Source organism: Vanellus vanellus (assembly GCF_965231255.1).
Source record: "Vanellus vanellus genome assembly, chromosome: 1".
Taxonomy (NCBI): Eukaryota; Metazoa; Chordata; class Aves; order Charadriiformes; family Charadriidae; genus Vanellus; species Vanellus vanellus.
Window position 1 is genome coordinate 25,202,535 of NC_138905.1, and position 12,253 is coordinate 25,214,787.

Below are 12,253 nucleotides of genomic sequence, written 5' to 3' on the forward strand. Positions count from 1 at the left end.
CAGTTACTTTGTTGCCCAAGAGCTCGTACCAGAAGTTGCTTCTGCAATTTGCCTTTACCATCTTGAATAATTCAGCCTAAGCAGCAGATTTCATTAGCTCAATATTTATGCCTTTTTACCAGATAATTTAAGAATGTATGGGACAGAACAGACCCTAGTGCAGGAACAGATACTTTTTTCTACCCCTTGCTTACTATATCCTTACCTACTCTTTACCTATGCTTTACCTACCTGCATGTGAAGCCTGCCTCTCTCACGCTGAAGCTGCTTCATTTTTTTAGGAGTCTTTGCTTCAAGACTGTGCTGAGTGCCTTTTGTGGACTATGTCAGCTGGAGGTCCCTGGGGCACACGCCTATTGACTCCTTCAGAGATTTTCAGCAGAATTGTGAGGAACAATCTCTTATAGACGGATGCATGAGTCTTTAACAAAGATTTTAAGAATATTTTTTTAATGATATATCTAAATATACTCCATTCCAGCTTCAAATTGCTTAGGTGTAATATCAATCCAGTCAACGTAACAGCGAAACCAGAGCTGGGCAATTAAGTCCAAGCACAGCTTTTTCATAGTGCAGCTACTAGGCTTCAGGATGGTTAGAAATGTGAACAGAGTCATCCCAGACCTATCTTCAAAACAAAAAAAAAACCGAACAGTGGTATATATGTAATCCAAGAGTGAAGTTTCTTGTAGATTTCACTCAGGAGAGATGCTTCAGGGGGCACTTAAGAAAGTAAATGTACTCATACTCAGAGTAAGCTGCCCATAGATAGGTTATAGATTCTGGCATTTAATGTAGGAAGCTCTGCTATCACTCCAACAGCTCAATAGGAGGTTTTTTCCCTTTCCCTTTCCCTTTCCCTTTCCCTTTCCCTTTCCCTTTCCCTTTCCCTTTCCCTTTCCCTTTCCCTTTCCCTTTCCCTTTCCCTTTCCCTTTCTCTTTCCCTTCCCTTTCCCCTTCCCCTTCCCCTTCCCCTTCCCCTTCCCCTTCCCCTTCCCCTTCCCCTTCCCCTTCCCCTTCCCCCTTCCCCTTTCCCCTTTCCCCTTTCCCTTTTCCCCTTTCCCCTTTCCCTTTTCCCCTTCCCCTTCCCCTTCCCCTTCCCCTTCCCCTTCCCCTTCCCCTTCCCTTTCCCCTTCCCCTTCCCTTTCCCCTTCCCCTTCCCCTTTTTCCCTTCCCCTTCCCCTTCCCCTTCCCCTTCCCCTTCCCCTTTCCATTTCCTCTTTCCCTTTCCTCTTCCCCTCTCCCTCTCCCTCTCCCTCTCCCTCTCCCTCTCCCTCTCCCTCTCCCTCTCCCTCTCCCTCGTTACTGCGTGGTTGTATCTATTTGTTTAGTTCTTTAGCAGAATGCAAAATCAGGTGTTTCTCAGTAGCCTCTTTATGATCCACCCTCTTTTGGACTTCTCATGTTTTGAACATCCACAGTACTTGAAATTCTTACATGCATAAAGCAACAGGTGGGTATTGTAAAGACAAGTGTGCGGTGGCCAAATGTCAAGAAGGAGAAACCAGAGGCGTGGGATCAGAACGGCTATCTGAGGCTAAAGAGTAGATATCCAGATGTGTCTGCCCTTCAGATGGAAAACAATTGAATACTAGTGGCTGGAAGCTGAGACAGATGGCAGTGCAGGATTGGTTAGGAGCAGAGGCATAATTCGAATATTACTCAGTAATGATGCATTTTATATCTTATTCTACAATAAATGAGTAATCTGTTTAATATATATTCTCAGAAGAAGTGGCTGCTGCCATTCTAGTGGGCAAGGGATTAAAGTGTTGGAAATAAATTCTATTGCTCAGGATTTTAGCTCGAAATCCATATATGCAAACAAACCAAAATGAAAAAAAAAAAGCAGACTTCCAGTATCTGAGAGTGGCCTGCAAGAAAGCTGGAGAGGGACTTTTTACAAGGGCATGTAGTGATAGGACGAGGGGTAACAGTTTTAAACTGGAAGAGGGTAGATTTAGATCAGATGTCAGGAAGAAATTCTTCACTATGAGGGTGGTAAGACACTGGGACAGGTTGCCCAGAGAAGCTGTGGATGCCCCATCCCTGGAGGTGTTCAAGGCCAGGCTGGATGGGGCTTTGGGCAACCTGGTCTAGTGGGAGGTGTCCCTGCCCATGGCAGCAGGGTTGGAACTAGGTGGTCTTTCAGGTCCCTTCCAATCCAAACCATTCTATGGTTTTGTGATTCAATGAAACATATCATCCTTTCCTTCCAGACAGTGCTAAAAATGCTTCTCAAAGACCTGTGAACCAGATCAGTGCTTTCTGCTCTATTTCAATTTCTGCAGTTATTTTTCTATCAGTCTGGCAATTCAGACAATATTGCATAATATTCCCTTATAAGGATCTATAGAAATGTGAAAACAACTAACCTTTGCCTAGGAAGGAAAACATGTGAGCAATTAGAAAGAACCAGAGCAGGTCAAAAAAGTGGTAGGCAGTCAGAGAACACACAAAATGCTAAAAGAGTAGGAGGAGAAAAGTGTTAGCAACACTACAACACTTGCATCAGTCAGAGGGGGAGAGAGAGTCTATAACAACTTCAATATCTGAATGTTGGATCGAGTGACAGACTCAATCTAGGCTTAAATGTAGAAAATGGGAAAGCAAAGTTAACGAGTTCTAAACTAGGACTCAATGAAAAACTATATTCAAATATTCATGTTAAATTTGGCTTACATTAATTTTGATCATTCTCAAGTCTCCATCTTGCATTTTCTTTTCCTGGATATTTCAAGTTAATTATATTATCAAGAAAAGCCTTTGGAAAGGAAGTTTTTCAACTATGCAGATTTTAAATTCATAGAACAAGAATGTTTTTAAATGCATTTCACTCAAGTATTTTCATCAGAAGGTCAGCTATGAAAATTGTAAGTAAAGGGATACATACCCTGATGCATGATGATCTGAACCAGCTCAGCCTGAGCTTTATAATCTGTATTTTGATATTTTGAGCAGAAAGACAGAAAGTACATGACATGAAGTTTATTCGTGTGTGCCTGGAGGCTCTGTAGATCCTGAAACATGCAGCTTGTTTTAATTAATAGTTACAAATTAGACACTTGTCTGTACCATGTGCTGTACCACCAGGATGTATGCAGAGGAACGGTATTGATTATGCAAAGTATGACTCTGTACTGAATACTGCTGCTGGAACTTGGGGTGTCTGACACTGGTCCTTCTCACTTCTGAGGGCACTTAGTTAGATGGTCATCTGATGAGCTTTGCTTCTGGCAGCGTTCATAACCCGTCTTTCCAATACATCCTTGGCTTGAGAACTGCTACATCACCTGTCTCTCCTCTTCCACCACATGTGTGGAAAGGACAGTAAGAATTTGGTGTCCCTGAGTGCCTTAAGCTTACCCAACAAGGTGCAGGAACAAGAGCAACACAAGTGTCCCTTCACTGCCCCTTTCCAGGAGCAGCCCGCAGCCAGCATCAGGCTGGTGAGAACTCACGTAGTGTTTACCAGGGTTGTTCCTCACCTTGAATATCAAATTAAGGATACATAAAAAAAAAAAAAAAAGTTTGTGTTTAATTATTAAGCAAGTAAATAAACTGTTCATAAATTTGTTACAGGAAATTCTTCAGTCTGCTTCTTCATCTTTAGTTTTGCCAGCTGTTGACTGCAAAGCTACCAGGTATCTTCTGAGCTTTCTTCAGGAGTCAGGAGATTGGAAGTTAACAAACATAACTAATCTCGATGTCTCTCAGCTGGAAGTGAATGCATCTAAACCAAACTTACTGGTGGTTCAGCTACAACCACTTGTCAGGTAGGAGCTTGTCACAAACAAAACTGACCCACATGTGTGCATGATTTTTAAAGCTTTTGAAAATGTCACTTGTATCCAGAAAATTTTAAAAAAACAAAGTGGAAGCTTACAGGGTTAGCAAAGTTATTTTTCTTGCAAGGGTGAGTTCGGTGTTTTTTAAAGTCCCCTGGTGAGCTTACCAGGTGTATTAGATGAATTACGTTGAGAAAGTCAGTCAGGCATTCTTATTTTGTCTGCCTTGTTATATGAGAACAAAGGACAACTATTAAAACCTAATGGCAACACGCTTTTAGCAGAAAGGCTGAATTGTTTTATGCAACACATGATTAACCTGCAGAATTAATTGCTAGAAGGCAGTCCAGGGGTCAAAAAAACCGGCAGGATAAATAAGCAAGCAAATAAACATACAGACAAACCTGAAGTTAGTATGAATAAAAAGACTGGTTTTCATCGCTCTAGAAGGAAGAGGAGGGCTATAATTCTTCATGTTTCCAGGCCTATGACAGCTGTGATCTAAAGGAGATAGAGAGTGGCTGTTCTTTCAGGTGAATGTATATTTAGAAAATATAAGGCATGGGTGTATCGAGTCCCTCTGCTCAGCTTCTCCTGCTTTTTCTTCTTCCTAGCTTGTTATTTGGGCATTTCTAGAAGTTGGTATATGGTGCGTGTATCCTAAGGAAGTGCAGTTACGGCTATAGTGTCACTACACAAAAAAAAAAGACACGTTATCCATTTTAAGGATCTCATGCCCAAATGTTAGACAAGGGGCCAACATCAAATGAAAAGAAAGCTATGCAGAGATTGGTCAAAATAACATCAGTAGTCTGGCTTCTTTGCAGCTGGGGCAGTTTGAGGGGTTTGACAAATCAACTGAAAATGTGGGCCTTGTCCTATTAATGCCTTTGGAGAAGAAAAAGCTCATGAGGAGGAGATGAGAGAATAATGGAGGGACTGATGCTGACAGTAATCCTTTTCCTAGTCCGTATATTTGTACATTTCTGGTTCACGTTGTTCTTGCCTAGAAAAGATTTTAAACTAATTTTCTCCTACTCTTTTTGTAGTGGTTTAAATGGTATTTCCACCCTGGAAGCAATTACTGAAAATGGTAAGCAATATGACCAAGATACAACTAACATTTCATTATTTAAGTCTGTGTTTTCACTTGAGCAGATTGTATTCTGTAGTTCCTGGGGTTTGCTGTAATGCTACTATTTTTTTCCTTTCCCCCATCTACAGTACTTATAAGCAGTCAATTATCCTAGTGTCAAAGTACTGAGTGTCTGATTCAAAATCTACTGAAACGGATACAGGTCTGTGACCTGAAATGCAATGATAATTCACCTCTGCTTCAGGCATGGGCCTGCGCTCACGCTCTGAGATCCTCCCAGTTCAGAGGATGAACCCTGCATCTCCGTGCGGCTCAGATTGCCTCCTTGGATCTCCCCTTGTACACCAGGAGCCGGAGGTGTCAGGCTCACTGGCAGTTCGAAGGTCTTGGTCTCAACAGAGGGTGTCTGAATGAATAGGGAATGTTTTTCTAATCTTCGTAAAATGATACTGGTGCCCTTCACAGCATTTGATTTTAGAGTCTTTTATTGGTTTTGCAGGTGTTAAAGACTACTTGTTAAAGTTGAATCTCTCCATATAACACTATAATAAAACTTTTCTTGACTAGCATCTGGCTGAAAAAGAGGTGCCATACACCAAAGAGGCACTGAGAGGCATCTGGTTTTTTGCAGGGCTTTTACTCACTCCTCTAAATTCGGGTTCGAGTTATAAAGTCTGCAAATCACTGTAGTCGTAGTTTCAGGGACATGTAGTGTAGGGGGCTGATGATTAAACAGTGTCCTTAATGCCTCTGACTTTTTCTGCCCAGACCTGGGGGTGTAAAATCAGAAGCAGATTTGAAAATCAGGGGAAAATACGTCAGTGGTGTGTCCTTTCTCTTAGTTTTTGCACTACTCACTCCAAGACGAATGTGGTTTTTATACTCAAATAAGCAGCTGGATTTCCATCTCTGAACTACAGAGGAGCTGTTCCGTTCTCTTTTCTAGTCCCCAGAGCACACTAGGTAGGAAAAGCCTCGGCTAAATATTAGCTTTATGGGACATTTCTTTCACCGGCTGCACAAACTCAAGAATAAGCTTCCCAAACCCTGTCTCAGGCCACTTTGTTTTGGAACAGCAAAGTTAATGGAAGACCTGTGGCATGATGGAGGAACAGGCCATACCAAGTTTCTGGTTAGTGTCAACTAGCTGTTACCAGGAAAAAGGTGCGTGGATCAGGGAAGATGTGTCACTTTGTACGTCCAAGTGTCTTGGCTGTGCTCTAGACAAGTGGGAGTGTGGGCTGAATCTTCACCTTCTAGTTTATTTGCCAAAGCAGCCACTCGATGCATTGCTGAATAAAAGCTGGAAATAACATCAGCAGGAAGTTTTAATTCAAATGAAAGTTACTGAGCCACAGTTCCTTAGAATTATCCCACTGAAGGTCTGTGCAGCAGATGGGAGAGTCGGAAGAGAGTCATTCCAAAAGTAGCAGATAAGTGTCCCAAACACAGTCTTCCAAGTCATGCAATCTGGGCTCCAGCAGGTCTAGGTACTGTTTGCAGCACGACCACAATCATTTGCCAAATATTGCTGTCAGGAGACCCTTCAAGGTCAGGACTGCTTGCAAGGTCATGAGTTATTGGTGTTTGTTACGGAAGGACTGCTGCTAGATCCTACCTGGGTAAGCAACAATAAATACTATTTGTCACATACCTGCCATGTGACAAGAGAATAGTTAACCCATAAATGTCGCTTGTAATTTTTTTTTTCCAGTGTCAACAGTAATCCCATAGAAAAGCACTGCAGACCTGTAGTAGGCTGCCTAGAAGTTCACAAAGCCTCTTATATTTGTCACAGCAACTTCTTTCCTTTCCGCTGTAGAGGGCTTTAAGATCTGATATAATAAAATGTCAGAGAAATCTCTCCTGCTGTTTTACTCACTGCAGACAGGAAGCTCTGTAAGACAGAACAAATGGGCTCAGATTCTGCCCAAGGGAAATGTGCTGTTCTGAAATATCTAGAAGCTGCAGTATGCAGAGGTTTTTAGCACGTTATTAAAATGAGCCTCATTACGAAATCCAAACTGAAATTCAGAATCCAAATGTGCTCAATTTTCAAGGGATTCATACTTACTGTTTTCTTTATGCTTCTTTCCAGTATTTCTTCTTTCTTTCTTTTGCATGAGGTAGAGTTTGACATTACTACTCAGTTTTTGCCAGCTTTCCTAAACGTTTCTCTGGTCTGGAGAAGGTTTCATTCTGTCATGTCAGTCTCACCTGCTGGATCCAGCATACCTCAATATCAATGGCAAAGCTGCCTATGACTCCATCTGCATAAGATGAGGCTCTTTAATTGCTACTGCATTGTCCTGGTTTCAGCTGGGAGAGAGTTAATTTTCTTCCTAGTAGTTGTTACATTTTGGATCTAGTATGGGAATAATGTTGATAACGCATACCGTTTTAGTTGTTGCTGAGTAATGCTTATATTAAGTCAAGAACTTTTTCAGCTTCCCATAGAAGCTGAGAGGGAGCATAGACAGGACAAGGTGGCCAAAGAAATATCCCATACCATAGACGCCATGCTCTGTATATAAATGGGGGTTGGCCGGGGGGCAGGAATCTGGGATTTCAGCTCGGAATGGTCTGGGCAATCAACCATTGGGTGGTGAGCAATTGTATTGCATCATTCATTTTGTATATTCTTTTATCATTACTGTTCCTATTATTTTCTCTTCCATTACTGTTCTATAAAACTGTCTTTATCTCAACCCATGAGGTTTCCTTTTTTTTCCAGTTCTCCTCCCCTATCCCACTGGGGCTGGAGGAGGGGGGGGGGTGTGGGTGAGCAGCTGCGTGGTCCTGGTTGCCAGTTAGGGTTAAACCATGACATACACGTATTCCTTTTTCCACTCTGATTCTCAGTGCATTTCCACTCTTTCTCTCCTCTCCCATTCCCCCCCCCCCCCCCATCTTGCTCTTTTCTGTTCTTTCTCTCTTGTTCATAGTTTATACTCTTCCTTTCTTTTCACTTTTCCCCTTCCAGAACATTTCTTCTCTGTTCTTTTCTTCCATCCCTTCCACCCATGTGTAACATCACACAAAGAAATTAAGACAGATTAGAAATTAATGATAGCACTAACCCTGCGCTCCCTGGTGAAATTCAAGGGATGTATCTTCAATGAGTTAGAAAGGTTTAATCCTTCCACCAGGGCATAGATGCAGGCAGTTATGCTAATTGGAAGGTGTTATTCTGGACAAACTGTTTTACATTCATAGAGCTGCGTAGTGTTTCCTTGATCCATGCTATCTAAAATAAATAACAAACCACTTCAGTAGAACCACTCTAAAATCACTCTAACATCAATATGTCCGTCTGGAGATGCCTCTTGTTCCATTAAAGAAAGAGCCTGGGATGACTGATGTTCCTGTGTAGGCATGTAATTTAGGTGCTTTAAAGTATGGTGGACAATCTGGGCCCTTTTTCCTTGGACAATTTGCAGATACTTCATAAGCAAGGTAGAGTTTTGATCACAGACAAACAAAGATCTATATCAACTCTTTTGTCATAAGAGTGTTCACAGCAGCTTCTCTGAACGAAGGAATTGCCTCTCAAATCTTCCCAAAGGCAAGAGTTATAGACGTTACTGGTAACTATAGTTACACGTAGCTCCTTACTGAAGAGAAATGCAAATAATGTGTTATTTCAGAAAGCAGACAGTTGGTTTAATGAAAGAAAAACCAAAGACAATCTATGCATTTTTCTATGTATTATTTTTTATTCTGCAAATTTTAGCTGAAGCTGCTGAGAATTTCCAGTGAGTTGCACTCTGTGCATATAGAATACAAAATCTACGTTATGTAATGCCTTGGACCTCCACACTCAATATAAGTACACTAGTGGTATATAAGCAGTTGTTTTTCTGAGTAAGTCTGTTTCTTATAGCAGATCCTTTTACAAATAATTTTTTAAAAGGAAAATTTACGTAGCTATGATTCTTGACTGATATGAGGAAACCAATTTGGTTAAAACCCTGCAACAAAAGCTAAACATTTTACTTAGCCAGGAGACCATAATAACTGTAAGTAGAAGAGGTTAAAAAGGATAATAATATAAGCTCCACTTCTAGTACAAGAAAATAAAATACAATTTCTGTAAAGCGTAACCTCAAAATCTGAGAAACCTGTATGTCCAGGCTATAAAATATCCATTCACCAGAGTGGTACATGGATGAGAAGTGGGAAGGTACTGAAACAGTAAATGTGAGTCCGCTTGCTTGTTTCTCTATCAGTCCCAATAACAGCACTAATAATGGTTCTTGATTCACAACTGTTACGCTCCTTATCATAAGCAGATGTTAATGTTTCTGCACACAGCTTGAAAAACCGTATCAGTTGTAAATGTTTGTCACAACTGCCTGTGGTTTCAGAACTAAAGGAGGATCTTCTTTAGAGGTGTCTTTGGACCTCTTTGAAAGTTCCTTACTTCCTTATTTGGCTTTTCCTTCCTTTTTCAGAAATATTCCCTCATGTTTCTCCCTTGGCCTCTACTGTAGTCAACAGCAAATTTTTCCATATCCTGTTGAGGGTGCCGAACCAGGCTCTAAATCCATTGAAGCAAAAGGGAAGTTTGCTGACAAGAGGACGCATAATCTTGCCCCAAACTAAGCACTACATTTTGACTATTGTTTCCCAGAGATTGCTTCTGTGTACTTTGTAATTCACAGAATAATACTACTTAAGCTTTATTATTTATTTATTTATTAAAGGGTCACTTGACTAACAGTATGTGCATCCTGCTTTCATCTCTTAGGTGATTTCTTCTGCTCTTGCTTTCTGTTGCCCAAAGTTCAACCTTTCAGGTTTCTACTTTATTTACTTTTCGGTTTCAGAATCACTCCTTTCTCTGAACAGTTGCAACGTAATCGGTTTGTATCATCTCAATGAAATTGTGCATTTTTCAAGACACTGAACATGTCTTATCCCATTCGAACCTATTGACATACAAATGCTACGAGCACCTAAATTGCTTAAATAAACTAAATAATCTTAAACATCTAGCTCATTACTTCTCCAAGTACTGTAGGATTTTAGCTTTCTCAGCTTACAGAGTTTGTTAAATTATAGATGTTTCTATTTATAGACAAAATGATTGGAAGACTGACCATGGATCTGCAGGAACGAGGGATTCATTTTTCAGTAATTTATACTGCAGTGAGACCTTCAAGGGTGAGTAATCTTCAGTGCCTAGAACTGTCAGATTTTTGGCATCTAACAACTTAATGTTTACAGAGGAATGCTGTAGATGATTTTCAAGATTACACAAGCAAGCAATCTGTGTTTTATGAGGTTTTAACCAGAACTGATTGCGTGAATTTTCATGTACGATAGCTATATCACATACTATTGAAGTTTTACTGATCTCGGAGACCATAAATCTGCCATTGTCTTTATAACTTATTATTTTTAAGGACTGTAATTTTAGATTCTTTTTTTCATTTAACTCTAATAGTTTTACAGTAAGTTCTACGTGGAACCTTATCGAGCTTCCTAGTGTGGCTGGTCAGTAAAGACGGAATGTTGTTAATTAATTGAAGGCTACTAATGTGTTCATTTTAAAATTAACTGGCTTCATTACTTTTAGTCAATACTTGGTATTTACAACTGGAAGGTAGTTTTCACCCTTGCTGACAGTCAGAACATCATTTATAGATCACAACTTATTACATCATCAGTAAGTAGCAATGCAGAATAGTTATTTATGTAGAGTTAGCTGTTTTGTATGACATACAGGTTGTAATCAAGAAACATTCAAATTTTAATGTTAATGAAATTAAATAGAAGACAGTCATGTCTTGAGGAAAAAAGTTCTCACAAAGAAGAGAGGCATATGAGGGATGGGCCGTATCCTAAAGACCAGCAGCTTTGAAAGAAACATATCTATCTGTTCCTGTGGTAACACATCTGAGATCCTAATAAGATGCTTAGTTTAATATGAATTTTAATTCAAACTCAAGATAATATAAGAATACAGAAGATATAATTTCCTTGGTTTAGGCAACAGGAAAGCCATTAGTGGGATTGTCTAGATACAGTGTGAGCACTGCAGACAGGATCTTGAGAAGCTGGAGGGTTTTCGGGAGGGAACACTATGAAAAATTCATAACTGTTCTTAACACAAGAACAAAACTTAGAAAACCTGTTTTAAATGTGGAGGGAGTGAAGTCCCTTTAGCTTATCCTAAATAAGATTAAGAGGCAACTTCACTGTACTTCATAAATGTTTTTTAAACCAAAAGGGAATGAACTCCCCAAAGGTGTTCTGTGTTCGATCAGAAATAAGCCAGGTTTTTGCAGGGAGGTGGGATCTTGAACTATCCAACAAGATGATCAGAATCGTACCTTCAGACTGTAGGAAAAAGGCTAGTTCTACCGAGAAAAACAAGAACTTTCTTCAATAATCCACCCTGTGATTTCCAGAGACTGGGTTTTGAAGACTAGACATAGAATACAAAGACAGAGCAGCATGAGGAAGCAAGCTCACATTGATATTCTCTGTGCTGTATGTTTTTGTGGTAAATGAGAGGACATGAGTCCTGGGCTTTTGATCTGCCTTTTTTGTAAATTTTTTTAACAAAGATTCAAAATAAGAATGCAAATGATTTAGTTATTGTGGCTCTTTACTGTTTGAAATTAAAGGGACATGGGCATTCTTAGCTGAAAATAGCATTTAGAACAATTGGAATGAGAAATATTTTTAATTAATGAAAGAATTGGTATCAAGAGAAGGAATTTTTCAAGCAATTTTTAAAGTTTGTTGAATTTTAAATCTATTCATATTTCAACAGGCTTTCTAAATTAAAGTGACTTAGTTTGAGCAACTGGAGCACTTATAAATAATTAAAGCAATGTATTTTAAGATGCTCTGCATATTTAAAAAATAAGCAATTTAAAGTTTTCTTAATTCTGTAAATTCAATGCCATATAAAACCATTTGAAACATATTTTTTTCCTCACAATAACTAAGTTATTTCAGTGCATTCAAGATTATCAGCTTCTCTACAGAGCTACAAAAGACAAAACAGAAAGTACCTTTGAGGATTCATCAATCTGTACATTTGCATGTAACCTCTTCTTAGTATGTATTGCACATCCTTGGCTGTGCTTGAGCTGCAGAAGGTGTGAACTGCTTCAAAACCTTAAGCTAAAGAAATAAGTCTCTTTGCTTAAGCTATAAAGACTGTATTCCATGATCTAGAACTAAAAGGGTCTCTCTCCAGTGATAACCAAGATCACTATATATGAGAAGTAAAAGGCTTTGATCATATGGGAAAAGAGTTTACATTACTTAGTACATTTGAAAATCAATAGCAATCATTCAGCATGACACTAAAAAGAAAAAAAAAGGACAGGTCCTTCTGATCAGAGAAACT

At 39.6% G+C, this 12,253-nt stretch overlaps 1 protein-coding gene across 1 annotated transcript in view; it reads left to right on the forward strand.

The window, feature by feature from the left end:
* The window catches only part of ATP6AP1 (ATPase H+ transporting accessory protein 1), a gene marked incomplete at its 5' end in the record, with an annotated part of 58,723 nt that overhangs the window by 12,740 nt on the left and 33,730 nt on the right, over positions 1-12,253 (forward strand). Inside the window, 3 exons of the mRNA XM_082498456.1 lie at positions 3,583-3,776; positions 4,838-4,881; positions 9,965-10,050. Coding sequence (XP_082354582.1) covers positions 3,583-3,776; positions 4,838-4,881; positions 9,965-10,050 — 324 coding nt within the window. The remainder of the gene's footprint in view (positions 1-3,582; positions 3,777-4,837; positions 4,882-9,964; positions 10,051-12,253) is intronic.